The sequence below is a fragment of the Alligator sinensis genome, unplaced genomic scaffold (assembly GCF_000455745.1).
Source record: "Alligator sinensis unplaced genomic scaffold, ASM45574v1 scaffold85_1, whole genome shotgun sequence".
NCBI lineage: Eukaryota > Metazoa > Chordata > Crocodylia > Alligatoridae > Alligator > Alligator sinensis.
The window spans coordinates 417206-434617 of record NW_005841891.1 but is presented as its reverse complement, the minus strand read 5'-3'; the positions used below and the strand labels follow the sequence as shown (position 1 = coordinate 434617).

At 42.6% G+C, this 17412-nt stretch overlaps 1 protein-coding gene across 11 annotated transcripts in view; it reads right to left on the bottom strand.

Annotated features, from left to right (window-relative positions):
* WDR20 (WD repeat domain 20) overlaps positions 1 to 17412 on the bottom strand; it is an 87936-nt gene that overhangs the window by 24842 nt on the left and 45682 nt on the right. For 7 of the 11 annotated variants that reach the window (XR_003092680.1, XR_003092681.1, XM_025197157.1 and 4 more), the window contains exon 2: positions 9742 to 9924. Coding sequence is in view for 8 of the 11 variants with exons in the window: in XM_025197157.1 (XP_025052942.1) it covers positions 9742 to 9924 (183 nt within the window). In the remaining 3 variants the exon portion in view is untranslated. Of the gene's footprint in view, positions 1 to 1756; positions 3038 to 3980; positions 4008 to 9741; positions 9925 to 17412 lie in introns of those variants that run through there. The other 4 variants (XR_323150.3, XM_025197156.1, XM_006018021.3 and 1 more) reach the window with 2 other exon arrangements.

Genomic DNA, 17412 nt, shown 5'->3' with positions numbered 1-17412 from the left:
GAGGGGTACAAAAACAGATCTGGAACAAAAAGAAAAAGATGCATGCTATGCTGGATACCTGAGACACTGATGCATATATAATTAAAGTTACTTTAAAAAAAAAGCATAAACAAAAACCAAACTGTGGCTTGCAATAAGTCACAGAATTAAGAGAAAAGTGGTTCTATTGTTTTAGCTCATGTAGTTTCAATATTCTAGGTCCCCCCCCACCCCCCATGTACTAAATATCCATAAAATGTAAAGCAGTGCCCTTTTTCCAAAAGGTTTGCACACTTTTCAGATTTAAATGTAGTCATCAAGTGTGCATAAAGATAACAAGTGGGAGAAAGGTTCACAAAGTGCACACACACTAAGACAAACTAAAGGTTGTGTTTGTCGGTTGGTTTTAAACCACAGAAGCTTGGCATTTCAAAGCAGCTAGAATCACCAGTTCTCTTTTAGAGACGATTCTGAACCATGTAATTTTAAGATTGCCACAACTACCTTGCAACAGAGATATAAAGTTATATTTTATTTTTCCTCAGGTCTATTCACTGATCCAACTCCAAAAACAGGACTCTTGAGAATCAAGTAGTTTAGACCAAAGGAACCTTGTATTTTCATTTAAACAGTTCAACTGGGAAAATATTCCAATAATTTAGAAGTGAATGCTCCAGTAATGTGATAACATAAACCTCTCAATTGTTTGAAAACCACTGGAAATAACTAGGGCATCCTCTACTAGACTGGTGCAGTTACTGCTCTGAAAATAGCGTCCATCTCATTAAACTGTTGCTGCAAACAAAGCTATCTTGGCACAAGGCGCTTAAAAGTTATGAGAGAGAAAACAGCCATTAGTTCTCTACTTATTCAAAGAGATAAAAAACAAATCTGCCATGCAGTGGACAAAATAAATATTGTATTCCAGTTTAAGAGGATGTCCCAATAGGTCAAAAATCTAAAAATGGATTACTTTAATGAAAGTTAAATTGATAGGACAAGTGTCTGCCTTAAAGGAAATCTGCCTCCGAGTTGATTAGAAAGCTGATAATATTGGACAAAATATGAAGCCATTTATACAGAAAGTTAAAATGATCTTCCTCATGTGGATGGACTTCTATATAAATCAAAATGTAAAAATCAGAATCGTGTGTGTACTGTACTAACATTTAACAGACTCAAAATTTCACAGATGTGCTAACAATCCCTGATATGGTTAGAGGATTTGAAAATAAATTGTTCATAAAAATAACTGACATAAGATGCAACATCTTACATGAACATGGCAGAAATCCATAAAAAGGTATATAGGGTAAATGCTTTGGTTTCCAGTTTTCAGACGGTACACTTAAGGTATAAAACACCACATTTCATGATTGAATCACAGCAGCAGCTTTTTATAAACTACTCATGACTGCAATATTTTGTAGGAAAACACCTGACCAATTACAATATTGTCACTCCAGTGACTGACTTTAAATCTACATTTTAAATAGCTTTCACTGTGTTGTGGTTATACTAAAATATAGGAACACTAATTGTTACTTTAGATGCACAGTATTTCTCTTGTTGGAAGGCAACTATATTTAAGAACTGTACCGAAGACACTTCAAATCATTCAGAAATATGGCATGCAGTATCCAAAAGTATGGCTCTGAGGAAATAATCTTTTTACATTAAGCATAAAGAAATTGTATATTCAACATTCATTTCTATTGAGAGAACTGCCTATTCAGAGGTCTAGTTCTGTGATGCAGCATTAAGGATTAAAACTTACCCCTTTACCAGGCCTTGCCCATGTGCAAATAAATCCCTCCTGACAAGCAGTGACTATACAGTCTTCAAGAAAAATTAACACAGTCAGTCTTTCATGTGCTATCTTTTTACAGATAAGAGGCTCTAACAAGGGAACATCTTCCATTCTGGGACAGAGAGGTGTTCCCAAAGTTTTAGCTGGGTCCGTTTTGGTTTTAGTAACTAGGTTCAGTTTGTCACTGCTCTTGCTAGATATATGTCCCATGCTATGATTTCTCTTGTGATCTTTTTCATGGTGTCTTTCCTTCCGATCGTGTAGTGATAGGGTCGCAAATTTACTAACACCAGAAGCAATGGCACCATCCATGACACTGCTTTTACTGCCAGCATTTGAGACTGCAGAATGCGGAAGGCTGTTTGACCGAGGAAGAGGAGGAGGTACAGAGTTTCCAGGTGTTGTGATACTGTTGCCATTACTTCCTGGATTAGTTCCACCACTTCCTGCAGGTGGACTTGTGGCATTCATAACATTTGTGTGTGTCCTTGCTCTCGAGAGAGGTTGGTGGGGAAAGAGAATATCTTCTGTAAGGTCCCACAAACAGATCTGCGTGTCCTGACCTACTGAGCCAAACCTGTACGTAACACTTACTGGACGACTGTCTGTAGAGTTCCTTTTTGACAACCTAGATTGCGTACTATTTGCTCGATCTCTGCCAAAATGAAGGAGGTCTTGGAAATCCTCATCACTTCCACTAAATTCCATCGGGTCACTCTCTTCTACGCTAGTGGTATATGGGTCAAAAGCCACAACACTGACCCATGATTTATGTCCATGGCCTCTAGCTATTACTCGACAGTCCACAAAAGACCAAACTGTTACTAAGTCATCCTCTCCACCTGTTACAATATATTTCCCATCAGGGCTCCAACATACACATAGTAGTCCTCCAAAGTAGCTTTTCATTGTACCATGTAACTCCACTGAATCAAAGTTAAACACACGAAGAAAGCCATCCTGGCTCACACATGCCAAGAATTTCCCATCTGGGGAAAAGGCAAATTCATTCAGGGCCCCCTCACCTACTGTCCATTTAAGCAGAGGGTTTCTTGTGGATTTACTCTTGCAAGTGTGGACTGCAAAGTTTTCTCCTTGTTTGAGTAGCTGGTAGTGTGGGGCTGTGGTGCCACAAGTGTGTTCCACGTTATACAAGTACATACTGCCACTGGAATGAGCTACTAGGAAAAGGCTTTCCGAACCTGGTACCCATTTTACACAGGTTACTCGGGATTTGTCTATTAGTCTCTGTGAAAAAAAAAAAGGAAAAAATATACATCAGAAGAGTCTGATATAGTTTTACATTATCAATATCAAGTTTTACTGAATTCTGGCCACTCAGAACTTAAGGAAAGTGTTCTAAGCTTTTGGCATAGGAGCTTCTACTTGCAAAATAGCTCCAGATATCTTGAGGTATTATCAAACAATTAGGAAGAAAAATTACGGTTTAGAGAAAGGTACTTTGGGAAGGTTTATTCTTATTAGTCCAATGTTTTGTTTCAAAGAGAATCTCTCAATTAAGCCAAAGTTACTATACATCACCATTTAATATTCTTAGCTATATGGTTTTTTACTGAACACTGGAAGAAAGTTAAGCCATAAATTCTAGCAATGGGCATGATCTGTGTGAATATGCTAATCACCTACCCTCTACAGAAAGCTTACCGGTTAGCAATTAAAAGTAAAAGACCAGATCATATTGGACGTCATATTCATGGAACACATCCTCAAACAAAAACCTTTTGGAGACCACTAGAAAATTCTAGAGTTTCCAAAGTCCACAGATTAAGGTATGCCAAGCTGCAATCAATATGTGCAGCAATTACTTTAATTTTAAACAACCCAGTTTAGAGATGGGGAAGACTGCTGGCCTACACTTACATTTCAGAGACTTAAAAAATAAAAACAAAACAACCAGACCCTTTTTATGAATATTTTTTATACATGTCAGTCCAGAGAAACTTTGCAGTCTGTTTGGTCGCTCCACGTACAAGTAATCTCCTTTTAAACAAATATATTGTAATAGATTCTACAACTGAAGATGGAATAGGTGGCCACATTAAATAATATCCAAATGTGTTCCGTCAATTGTCTTGTCAGTGCTGAAAAAACACCAAAGTATTACCTGGTTGCTTGAGCCTGATTACCTAGTAGATTTGTAAACCCAGCTGATCAGCCATGCCACACCCATCTGATCACTTGACACCTACAACTTGATCTAGAAACAAGTGATAACAATATATAAGGGGAAAGATAATGGGCCATGGGTTGTAGGTTGTGTAATTCAACTGCCCTCTCAATGAAGATTGTAACAAACAAATAAAGAGGAACTCCCAGGAAAACACTGGGAACTGACTAGCTGTGAAATGTACTTGGGTATGTCAGAGAAAAAGTAAAAAACTGATAGATGAGGTAACACTACTCATTCTAGGACCATGTCTGCCACTTCGGCAAGCAGAAGTTAAGTGATCATTTTAAGCTATCTGGAGCAACAGCTGCCATTAGTCCCAGTAGATAAGCTCTGCCAAGGACCTGACACTATCTCCTCCACTATCGCCTTGCAGGAGTAGTCATTGTATTTGAAGGTTCTGAAAACTACTTTATTGTCTCACATACCTCCAAATAAGACAAGTGCCTTTTCCAGTCATGGCCAACTGTGACAGAATAAGTCCTCCTAGAAACAGAGTATCCAGGAAGCATAGCATCACGACAGTATGGGTGAAACAGCAGAAACTTCCTAGGGTAGAATGACAGCAGCAAGGCTAGGTCCCAGATCCTTGCAATGACAGTAACAAGACGGTTCTTCTTTACTGTAAATAGTTCTTTGTAAAGTTCCGGTAAATGAAGGGCTGTTCCCATACCACAAGCTTCATCAAAGTACTACAGCCTGCACACAGCAGCTCACTGGCCCTGAGCCAGCTCAACTGCTCCTTCAGGCACAATCAACCGTGCTCAACCAGTAGCTATCACTGGGACAGCATTAACACAGGAGTCTGTCCCTTCTGCTTGCTAGGGCCAGAGATCAGCAGCAGCCATCTTGGGACCCATTAGAGCACTGCATCTACCTGGCTTCTATTCATCCCCATCTTTATTCCAGCAAAGAAAAATCAGCTTTCCCACTTCAGATGGACACTCCAGTTTTGGAGGGCTGATTTTTTGGGGGAAGGCTGTAAGTAGTGTCAGTAAATATGGTAATATCATCTAGCAAATTTCTTCTGAAACAAGAAGGGTCTTCAAAATGAGTTTTGTTCAGTTTGTGACACTGTTTAAAAAAAAAAAAAGTGTCCCGTGTTTTCTGCATTTGAAGAGAGTTAAGATGCTTCTGTTTTGTTGTTGATCATTTATGCCTTTTCAGTTGTACCTCTAACGATACTAGTTAGAAAACTACCTTGTGCAAACAAGGACAATGATGATAGGGAGACAGCAAGTAAGAATCTACATCAAATTTTAGCCGTTAAAACACGTGCCACTATGGTACAATGAAAGATTCCTCACATTGCTCCATTACTGTGACCAAGAGCTCCTACCTAGAGGGGTAAATATTATTCCAATGTTTATACTGAAGCAGTATTTGAAGACCACATTATGTTAAGTACTGTAAAAAAGATGGCAAACCCTGCCCCAGAGAGCTTACAATCTAAAAAGTTAACAAGCCCATACAAACACACACAGAGGACAGGGAAGAGTAGATAAGGAACCCCACCTGCCCCCCCCACAAAAAACAACAACAACAAAAACAACAGACATACAAACTAGGGTGGGCAGAATTCTTGGCCAGTCAGGAGCAAGTGATCACAATTAATCATCTGCTTACCCATTACAAAGGGTGCAGTTTTACAAGTGTATGAGGAACATGCCAAGTTTTGGGGAGGATCCTGAATAATGTGGTGAGTTCACCTATTTTAACTGTAAGCTTCTTCTACTCATGAAATACAGCAGGGGAGAAAGCACTAAAACATTTATTGGAGAAGCAGGCAACTAAGGGTCATCTTGGTGTCTTTGCCAAGGGTAACAGGATGAGACTAAGTATAGGTAGACTGAGACTGAACTGTGAAGAGCTTTGAAAGCCTGGATAAGAACTTCACGTTCGCACTGAGTGCAAAGGGAGGGACTTTAGCAGTTAACTATCAAAGTTTTGAACAGACTTGAAGGGGCAAGGCTACAGCCTGAGGCCAGAAAAGGAGGAAGAGGAAGAACCTGAAGTCAACTGAGGCATAAGATGGTCAGGACCTGGCCAAGAAGTTTGGTGGCATGGATAGAAGGAAAGCTGGAACTTGGAAACGTAGGACAAGAAGAATCAAAACTTAGATGCTGCATAGATACGCAGGTCTAAGGAAAAGAGTTAAAAAGAAAGCCAAGATGTGTTAATAGTTTATTTGCCTTAACCTAAGCCTGAGGATGCAGTTGGTCAGGGTAAAGGCTTTTCCACTAGAAAAAAAGATCACCAATTCTTCTTACATACAACTAGAACTAGATAGTTTTCCATCACTGTAGACATGCACTGAATTTACACAGCCACAGCAGTTTCATAATCTCACCAAAATGAGCAATCCAAGTCCTTGCATCTTATATATTTTACTAGTGTGGCATTTCAAAATATGGTAATGAAGTTTAATTCAATCTTGTTGGATTTTACTCATTAGGCAACTATAAGTAAAAAGACTCCACTGTAAGTTAAGGTATTTTGCTAGTCACATGCGTCAGAGGACATTTTTACTGCCTGGACTGCTTCAGGGTAGGAGATCAGCTTGTGAAGGAGGCAGCAGTTGCATCTCTGCCAACTACTCATCCAAATCAAGCTGCTGCTTTCAAGTCGCATCATAGCTTCTCCAACCTCTATCATTTTTAACTACATGCACAAATAAGTCCCAAGTCTTGAATGTCTGTCTGATAGCATCTATTAAGGGCTTCTTGCTGCAAAGCCCATTACAGTTCATATTACCAGGTTTGCCATTTTTACCTGCAGACCACTACACTGGCTTTAAAAAGTTCCAGTTACATAAATATGAATCAACATAAACATTTCTATTTTAACTGTCCAACATTAGTACAGGCAGTAAATGTATTACTTTGTTTCAGTTCCAATCTCTGCTACTACTAATTTCAGTACTGTAACGCCTGCCTCTAGATGTTCATTTTGTAGTGCTACAAAACGTTTATAACACTACAAAAAATAAAAGTGCGGCCACATCTTCAAACCCCTGGCTGGAGCACAAAGACATGCTTTTCAGCCACAGGGTGATAAAGTACTGCTCCACAGCTCACCCTCCGCCCAACTCCTGGGAGGTTTGTCAGTGAACTGGAGAGGTCCATGGACAGGCTTGCGAGCCCAGGTTCTGGGAAACTCAAAAGTTCAAGTTAGTCTCTGGCTTCCTGGGAGTTCTTTAAACTCCCTAGGCTTTAAGGAGCTACTGGTGTTCAGTCATCATGAGCCCTTTAAAGTTCCTGGATTTACAAGTAGCCCCAGAATCTTTGCTGTCCTCGCTCCCAGGAAACCTCCCGTGGGGGCAGGAGCTGATCAGCACTGCCTCAGATGCTTGAACAGAGGCATGGGTGAGGGGGCTTCCTGCAAGTGACAGCAGGGGGCAGTCCCCTCTCACAATCAGCCCCTGCCACTGCTTGCAGAGAACCCCTCTCCCCCCACATTACTGTCCAACTGGGATTGTTCCTGGCACAGGTGCTTATTTTTGCTGGAGGGGGCCTAAGACGATGGATATGTGCCCCCCAGCATGTGGGGAAGGGTGGGCTGTGGGCACAGGTCACACGTGGAGGGGGGGCAGGGAGGGGTACAGGTGATGAAGCAGGGACGGGGTAAGGAAGCACATCCCGCCCTCCCCCCCAAGATTTGTGCCCAGTGGGTCACAGGCTGCAGCTGGGTTGGACCAGCTCCAGACAGGAGCTGCCTCTATGGCCCAGTGGAGGGGACCTGTTGTGGGAGGGAGCATGTGTCACCACAGTCAAGGTGAGGCACCCCCTGCCCACCCAGCAGGAACTGGGGCACAACTTGGTGCTACCACTGCTGCTATGCCTCACCTTGGCAGCCATGGCAGCACAGCGGTCCTACCCACATCAGATACTGCCTGCTGGGCTGCAGAGGCAGCTCCTGCCCAGAGCTAGTCTGGCCCTACCGCAACCCCTATGGGCACAGACATCTTAGAGGGCACATGCCCCCTACCACTTCACCTTGCCCCCCACCCCTGCACTGCATTGCCTATACCCCCCCCACCCCACCCCTCCCCAATCACTTGTCCCCTATCACAGACTTACCTGGAGGGAGATGCGGGAGCTCCTCTCTACCGCTGCTTGGCTGCCGTGTGCACGCAGATACACATGGCGTCCCTCACCTCTGATCGCCTCCCTGCTCCCCCCAGCTCCAAGCAGCCCCTTGCAGGCTGGAACTCTGACAGCCTGCAAGGGGAAACCCGTGGTTTCCCGCATTTTTCTCCATTAAAAAGGAGAAAATCCATTTTCCCAGTGAATGGAAAACCTAGATCCCTGGCCTCGGTCATTATTCCTAAGAAATATGATACAATTTTCCTCAGGTTTGGGCCCCAGCAGCCCTCTTCCCCAGCAGAAGGGAGGCCAGGGTCCTCAGGCCCCGACTTACTCGGTGCCTATGGCTCCCAGGGACCGGAAGGTAGCTCTGCTTGCTGTACCTCATCCCACTGCGCCCAGGGCTCTTCCAGGTTTCTGCCCAGCACCATCCAGAAAGAGCACACACCAACTGCTGAAACTTCCTTAGCCTGACAGGGTTTTTGAACCCGAAAGCTTGCTTAATAACTATTCTCCAACTATTTGGGTTGGTCTAATAAAAGATATCAAATTCACCCAAGGAACCTTGTCTGCCTATGTCCTTAGACCAACATGGCTACAACCTAAACCCCTGCCCAGCACCAGAAACTTTAAAGGAGATACAGGCAGCCTGGGAGCTACAAATCACCCTTGGTTAACATGCCCAACTTTTGAATTGCAGGTACACTTATTAAAAGGGACCAGGAAGCAGTGGGGATAGGGAAGCCTGAAAGCCTCCCTGATACCGTGCCTCTGAGCAGGCTGCTCTCCCCACCTCTGGTGCAGAGCACAGTGGGATTGGTGGGGTTCCTCTACCTGGCCAGATGCTAAGCTTCTCCCAGCATTACAAAAAAGATGCTATTTAAACAGCAACCTCTGTCATAGACCTCTCAGTGTAGCTTTACCCTGTACAAGCTTTAGTGTATCCAGAATTCAGGCATGCAACCGTCTTGTCTATCTTACAGTTCAGTCACACAGGTTGCATCTACACTTCCGATAGAACTAGTGGGCAACTTTCACAAGTATCATGAGTTCATCTATGCTGATGGGAACTCAAGGGCTGAAACAAAGTTCTATCAGTTCAGTTTTCAGCATTTTTGTCATATGAACAGCCGTCACAGGAAAAAAAAAATATCAGCTGCTATTGCAACCTCATCACCACAGCTCCCACTGATGCAGTTGTACCTACGGCAAATTACAAATCCTACTGGTGCTAGTACATATGAGGGAGAGAGGGAGAAGGGGGGGAAGGAGCTCCAGTTGAATCATCAGTATTTCCCCAGTCAAGAGTAGGGAAATGCAGGGGGGGAAAGAACATGAAGAAACCAAACCCCAAGTGTTTTTTGCTTGCTTTTTGTGGAAAGGCACCCAAGTTTTACCTTTATAACAGTCATTTAACCAGTCAGCTAGTACAGGTCCATTCAGGCTGACTGAACAATGGGATGTTTGAAGACATCTACAGAGAGAATCTACAGAATTTTGATATTTGTGAGCCCCAAGGTGAATCTGGTTCCACAGTGGATAAAATGAAGACAACTGATGGTGGCTTTCTGATGCTCGGCACTAGACACACCTTTTCCAGAAACAGATGTCTAACAGAATACAACTTTTAGAAATGACAAGTAAGTTTGCATGCAAAAAAAATTAGGATTCCCACTTACTTCCTCATTAAATAATTTGCTAGTTTCTTTTTTAATAGGGTCTATAAGTTGGACCTGGCCAGCAGAGAAGCCCACTAGGAGAGAGACACTTTCTGCTGTGGCTGTTAAGTGATTGAAGTCATGACACGTAGGTTGTGTTCCTTTGTATATCCTTTTGTCTATTGGTTTACTCAAGTCAGCAGCCTGTAAAGAGAGCAACGAGAACAAAATTAAGATACATTGTTATGAACACACCTTTAACAGACTAAATTCTATTAGCAAACAAATTAGTACATAGCAACAAGATTAACAAAGGTTAAATACAAATCACAAAATATTAATTTAAAAAGCAACTTTGTGTTTGCTTTCACAACAACAAGCAGCAAGATACCTTGAGCAATTTAACACGCCAAGAGTTTCCTCTGACAAATACACCTTTCAGCTTCACTAAATACTGTGCCACAAACCACATGAGTGACAAACATCTTGATTCTAACTTTCAGGAAGCTCATTTCCAAGAGGACTATTTGAGGCAGGGGTGCAAAGGGAGAGAAGGGGATTAAAAAGGTAAGGAGACAAATGAATGTAGGGGGACAACTGGATAGAGACTAGTTTTCAACTTTTCTGGAACACACAAAAGTAACAGCCTTTCATACCAAATTAATTGATCAAGTTTTTGGTGATTACTGAATTAAAAAAAAGCAACCCAAAAACCTGTGCTGTAAACTGTAACCTCCCAACAGAGATATTTAGCCATGTTAGTCTGAAGTCAGGCAGAAGGCAGAGTAGAGGTGTACTTGGTACATACAAAAATGCCTCAACCTTATGACCAGACAGCACTGAAAGAACAGAAAATATTAGAATAAAGGCAAAAGAACACAAATAATTAGCTTTAAAATACCCAAGTCTTCACATAGAAGACTCAGAAAAGAAGAGAAAAAAAAGGGGGACTCAGACTGACAAGAGTCAGAAGCACAGAGAAACTTCTACATTACAGACTGAAGACATTGACAGTTTTAAGAAATAGACAAATTGAAGTCCTGCCTGTCCTGGAAGACTGATGACCAGAAAACAAGTGAAACGAGGTCAGATGAGTCAAGACTCAGAGGCAAGTGATTGAAAAGGCATTTTAGATTAGTATAAACAGATTTTAAAGAATTTCACTTTAGGCCTCCTTTCTTTGACAGGTTCTATTACAAAACTCAGCACTCCCATGCCTTCAATTAAGATATAAAATTATACAGCATCTTCAGGCACGCAGGTTCCATGTTCAGGAATCTTTGTTTCAGCACCACTCTTACTACTACAGAAAACAACGATGAGATTCAGAATTTGTAACAAAACTAGAGATTCTTCTAAATCATTTATAGAACTGGGACATTCTGTGGCTATGACTTGTTCTAAAAAGGAATAGTTTTGGTGTACAAGCTCTCAGTTTTTTCTAGGGGTTCCTCCCCCCGCCCCCTCTTTACACAACGTAAAATTTCAGGTCCTCTTTGGTCTCTTCAAGACTAGAAACACTCCCTGTATCCATACGGTCATAATAGCAAAGCAACACAAAACGGAACAGGAAAATCTACGTCGACTTCTTAAGTTACAAGGTTCAGAGACCAATGGGCTCAGCCTGCATACAGCTATACAACCAGAACCATGCTTGTCAGTCATTACAGGGGAGGGCTTGGCCAGCTACACTAAGCATGCCAATTGAGACTGCTTCCATCCATATAAACAACTTTGTAGTATATATGCAGCTACTGGTGAAAGTTATGCTCTGTAGTGCGAATTAAAGTTTATAAACCAATTTGAACCAAATCAGAACCTTCCATTCAACTGGTTAAGGAAACACTCTGGGGGAAGGGAAAGAAGTCTTCTATCTGTGGACTCTGTCAATGAAAGAATATGATCCTTATACCGAGATGCAAGTTCTACAGTTCCCTTAGCTAATGGGATTTTACTAGCAGCATCCCTTTGGAAAGGCTTCAAAACAGAACTACATGAGGAATTTAAGTTTACTAGGATTACATTTTAGAGAACGTTCTGCAAGAAATCACCCACAAATATCCGACTGCCCAGCTTCTAGAGTTAAACGTGTACAGAGAGAAGCTGACAAGCTACCCTGCAGATCACACAGTACATGCAAGACCTTTCAACTCCAAAGACTATTACTGTTCTCAGCAAGTGAGCTATGATGCTGTTTGCAGGAGACAAGATTGACAAGCAAGTTTCATAGGTGCATCCTCTCACCCCTCTGGAAATAGTGGAATTTGATCCTCTAAAGTTTAAACCTTGAGATGCCTGATGATAGTCGCATGAGTACCGACTTATGAAGAACAATGGATGGTAGTTCACAAAGACCTACTGAACAGCCAAAGTATGCCCAAGATTCTCTTGAATATGGTATCTTTGGGCCAAAGAGGAACAATATTTCTTGCACTCCAAAAAACAACAACAACAACATACTGCTGTCGATAAGGAATTACATCACTGTGGAATGTGCAGTATCGTATCTCAAGAGACAAAGCCTGTAAAACTCAAACATCCTTGAGGGAAATGCATAGGTATTTCCTTTAAGGACTTAGAGATGCAAAGCCTGTTATGGACCAGACACAGCTATACTTGATTCTCAGGAAAATGAAGATACAAGATACGGAAAATGCTATATTAGAAGCAGGTAAAGACAGAGAGAGATCCTTCTTAAAAAGAAAGGACAATGGGTGTCAGATGGAGGGTGCAAAGACACTAATTCAACCCAAATGTTACTCTGTAATACGGGATGGATACTGACCAGCTGGCTGCCTACAGTAAGCATTATTACAGCACCTGATCATGGGTGACAGGGGAGCCAATTTCCATTTGGCAAAATGCTTACAACAAATCTACCCTATGACAAGTCCTGATTGCTTTATAGTAAGTTACACTGGCACACCCTTTGTGTCCACTCCACTGGTTAACCTCATCACCAGAAGCAAACTTCCTACAGTCCAAAACACACCAAATGGATCCAGATCATACTATGACATGGAATGCAAAACCTGTCAACATATCTCCACCACCCCAGCAAATACTACATCCCACAACAGAACCATCAGCATTCCTGGATCTTATAGCTGCACCTCCAGAAACGTAATATCTCATCCAATGCACCGGATGTCCTGATGGAAAATACATAGGAGACCAAACAATAACTGCGCACCAGAATGAATGCACACTGGAAATCTATCAAAAACAAGAATACCCATTTATCTGTGGGGACACATTTCTCACAAGAAAACAACTCTCTCCAATCTCTCAGTTCCAATCCTCAAATAGAATTTACAAAACACAGTACATAGATAAGCCTATGGACTGTACTTCATCAACCTCCTGGATACAAAGAATCATGGACTAAATATAGACATTGGATTTATGGCACATTATAACCTGCCTGACATCCGACTCCCCAGGTACCTCTCCACTATTTACCAGCAGGCAGACAAGGTTCTTTGGGTAAGTCTGGTATCTTTTATTAGACCAGCTCAGACCAACTCACAAGTCCTTAGACCAACATGGCTACAACTTAACATCCCTATATAGTTACTAATCACTTCAAGCGTTATCTTTACTTAGAAACAGTGACTTACTGGCAAAGGCTGTCCATCATGTGTCCACTCCACCTTTATTTTAGAAAAAGTCCGGAGACTGAAGAAACAGTCTCCTTTTCCAATACAGGGCCACTAACTGACAGTGCCCCTCCCTCCTGATCTTCTGGATAACTCCAGATAGTAGGGAAAAAGAGTGTATACAGGAGACCTAATGAACATCCCTGAGAAAGAAACTATGCTTATGAAAAAGAAGATTCAAGAGCAGTAAAGAGAGGAACCTTGTAGTTTGCCTGTGAGTAAGTCTAAACAGGACCCCAAATTTCCTCAGCAAGGGCATGGGCAGAAGACCTACAAGGTAAGAGGGCAGGGATCTGCAGCATGTCAGCAGTAGCTGACAATAAGCAACAGGTAGCTTATGGCAGCATATCACGCTTACTCTATACTCAACCCAAGGCATCAGAAGACGTGTTTTTAATGGCAGGTCTAACCTTGTCCCAGTGCTTATGGATATAGGCCACCGCAATAATTGTCTATCACAGTCAGGATGAGGAAACTGGTCACCCATAGGGCCAAATGTACAACAAGAGTACGAACACATTACACCAAGTTAAAAGGAGCTGGGATTTACAGAAACATACTAGTCTAGCCATCTAATAACTGAAGCCTTAGCAATGGCTTTTTATTTTATAATGGGATAAGAGACTAGAGATTTGCTGATACTGTAATCAACACTGCTTTTGGAGCTTTCCCCACATCAGAGGTATTCCAACATCATGTGTGATTTTTTTCAAAGGCAATTTGCTTGCAAAAAAAAGGATATAATCAAAGCACATAACCAAACCTGCTCAAAGCTGTGTGAACAGATAGGACAGCTTTAACCCAAAGAAAGGTGCCCTTTCTAATACCTTCATGCCAAGGTGACTGCAATCAAGATAACTTTGCTTAGCTGTGCATTTCATCAAGATGTTTAGTTACAGCATTTCATATTGGAGGGGAAGGGTTGTTCATTGGTATGGATTTCTCAGATCTGGATGCCAGAACATTCCTACTTGCTTTCTCTAGCATGCTGAAAAAGGCTAATCGTTTAGATTTTAGTATGAAGATTTAGGGCTATTTTTATACCTTTAACTGGAAAAATCTCTTTGCTCTTGAACTGGCTGGATTCTTCCATACCAGTAACTTAATCCTGTGCCATACATATAGACCAGGCCCGTGAAAATGTCACTTTTGTGGCAGAGGCAAGGACTGTTTTGTGATCACTTTTAGTGGAACAACTGGAGAGTTGGGACAAAAGTTAGACAACCTTTTGGGCACAAAAGACCCTTCTTGAGGTCTGGGAAAGCAGCAGACATCTTAAGGTATAAATAACTGATAAAATAGTTTGTGTGCAACTACATATATAAATGAAAACTCACTAAAAAGTAAGTAGGAGCAAAGAAGATCCTACAAGTCTATCACAAAATGTGGTAGATCTCACCCAATTAGCCAAATAATCTCCTGGAAGCTATGTGGGTGAAACTAAACAAAAACTACACTCCAGAATGAACTCTCAGGATACAATAATGAATTGAGATGTGTAAACACCACTGGCAGAACACTCTTCACAGAATAATCATTGCTTTTCTGACCTTTCAATCCTTGTGCTTAAGGTAAATCTGTAACACCATCTTCAGAAGATGGGCCTGAACAAAAAAATTATAACCTTACTGGACACTAAGAGCCATGGATTAAACGCACTGATTTTATGCCTCACTGCAATCTATCTGGTATCTCTGCTAACCTCTCTGCAGTCCACAGGTAATAATGACCCCTTTCCTTTTCAAATGGTCTTGTTCTTCCAGATAATTAAGTTACCCATCCCCCAAGACTTCTCTCATTTTGAACCTACTCCCAATAGAGGTGCACCAATATATCAGTCCATATCGTATCAGCACCAATAAAAGGAAAATTGACATTAATGGCAATTGGCTTTTTTTGGCCAATGTGGCCAATGATGTCACCAATAAATGACAACATGCATGCAGCTAGGAATGCAGCCTGCTAGCTTGGAGCACAGCATACAGCTGGTAAGTCGGAGGGGGGAGGGAAGGGGTGTGCGGGGAGCAGATTGAGGCTCCCATGGTAAGGGAGAGAGTGGGGCTAGGGCAGGGGCAGGCACTGCACAGCCAGGCCAGGGCAGCTCCCACCACTGTGCATACCCCCAGGGCAGGCATGGGGACATGTGCCCACCAGATAGGTACATGGGGCAAGGGCAGGCTGCCCGCTGTGGGCTCAGAGCCAGCCTCTTCCTGGCAGAGGGGCTGGACCAGGCCGGTGCTCAGGGTGGGCAGTGGTAGCACTGGGAGGGGGGCTACAGGGAATTTTGGGGTGGCTGTAGCCCACCCCATAACTCCCCTCCCAGGGCCACTGCTGCCTACCCCAAATGCAGCCCCTAAGCTCACATGCAGCCCCTAAGCTCACAGCAGCCAACCCATCCTCACCCCACACAAATCCAGAAGCACATGCCCCCCATTCTTCCCCTAGGGGTGCACCCTTCCAGACAAGCCTGTGGCTCTGTCCAGCACCCCACCTAGGCAATGCCTGCCCTTGTCCCAGCCCCCGTCCCGTCCCATCCCCCTCCCTTCCCTCATATGGAGGCCTCGATCCACCCTTCCCCGCCCCCCAACAGACTTACCTACTAGATCTAGATGCTGCTCTCCAAGTTGCTGGGCTGCATATGGGCAAGCTGATTGGTATCAGCGGATATGAATGCTTAATAATCATCGGCCATTGGCCAAAAAAAGTCTCTCTGTGCGTGCAACTCCCAATAGTCTCTTCGCTCCTACTTTACAGCCCTCCCCCACCCCCTTGAGTACTTTCCTTTACAAACAGAGTAATATACAAGCCATTATTGTTTCATATGTTATTTTGTTTCAGTTGTGTGCTTCTTCACATTCTGTGACTTTGTTCTACACTTCAGTGAAAATCCTTGAAGAGGAAGCGTAAGCAATGCTGTCTGCCACCTGACTTGGATGAAAAGCAGAACCTTCTTAGACAACATGGAGCCACATGTGCTCACTCGTCCATCTGTCCACAATGTTGTCTAGGACACACAAGGTAGTCCCAGTTTTGGCCAGGTAAAAGAGTGCACGAGTGATAGTAAAGTCTATTCATCTCTCATATGGAATATGACTTCCATTTTTACCCATATTCTGGATGCTAACAGTTCAACTGAGCAAGTGATTACTTGGTGCCTTCTTCTCCTCTACCACTGTAGTCTACATATTCCAATCTCCCAGAGTTCTTTGCTCTGGATGTGCTGTACTTGAGTATACAGAGGGAAAAAAAAAACCCAAAAAACCCCCAAACTTTCCTCTTGACCCAGGGATAAAAGATTAGACACTCTATGAAGATCTGGTATCTCGTTCCTTAGTAATAAATGCCACTGCTGAACTTCAGAAATCACACCTTGGATAAAAAAGACTCTGGCAACAGTTCTTCAAGACTGCTCTGAGCTTAAGCCAACAGATGTTGTGTCAAGACCCGTCTTTCCATTAGCCTCAAAATGAAACCATTCCCCAAACAAAGCTTCCCTGACTTGGAGGCAGACACATTCACACAGATACCTTTCCCAATACTCCTTTCCAGTTCTCACACTGCAGTTTCCCAAACATCCTAAAGCAATGGGACCAAAAAGGTACAAGGGGCCCTATGACTCAAGAAATTAGAAAGCTTAGGAAAATTCATGGGATCTCTTAAAACAAGAAGCTAGTACAACAGATTTCTTCTCTTCTCCAGAAAGTCCTGATTATGCAACCAAAACACAGGAATTATGTTGTGACCACTACATAAATCCTGTTCTCAAACAGAAACAAATTCCTGGAGATGTAGGCATTTATGAAGTCTCAGAGAAGGGACACTAACTGCAAGACATTTGGCTCTTAGTGACATTAATACTACTGTGTCACAACCCAAAGTTGTGGATTTTTTAATTGTGTGTGCTTCAGCACCGCTAAATTATGTTCCCGCCGAATTGGAGCTCTTTTGCACGACGGAGTGTTCTGTTGTTATGGAGAACCCGCGCGCACAAAAGTGTTTCCCGCCGTTCTGTAGCCTTCTTTGCATTGTGCAT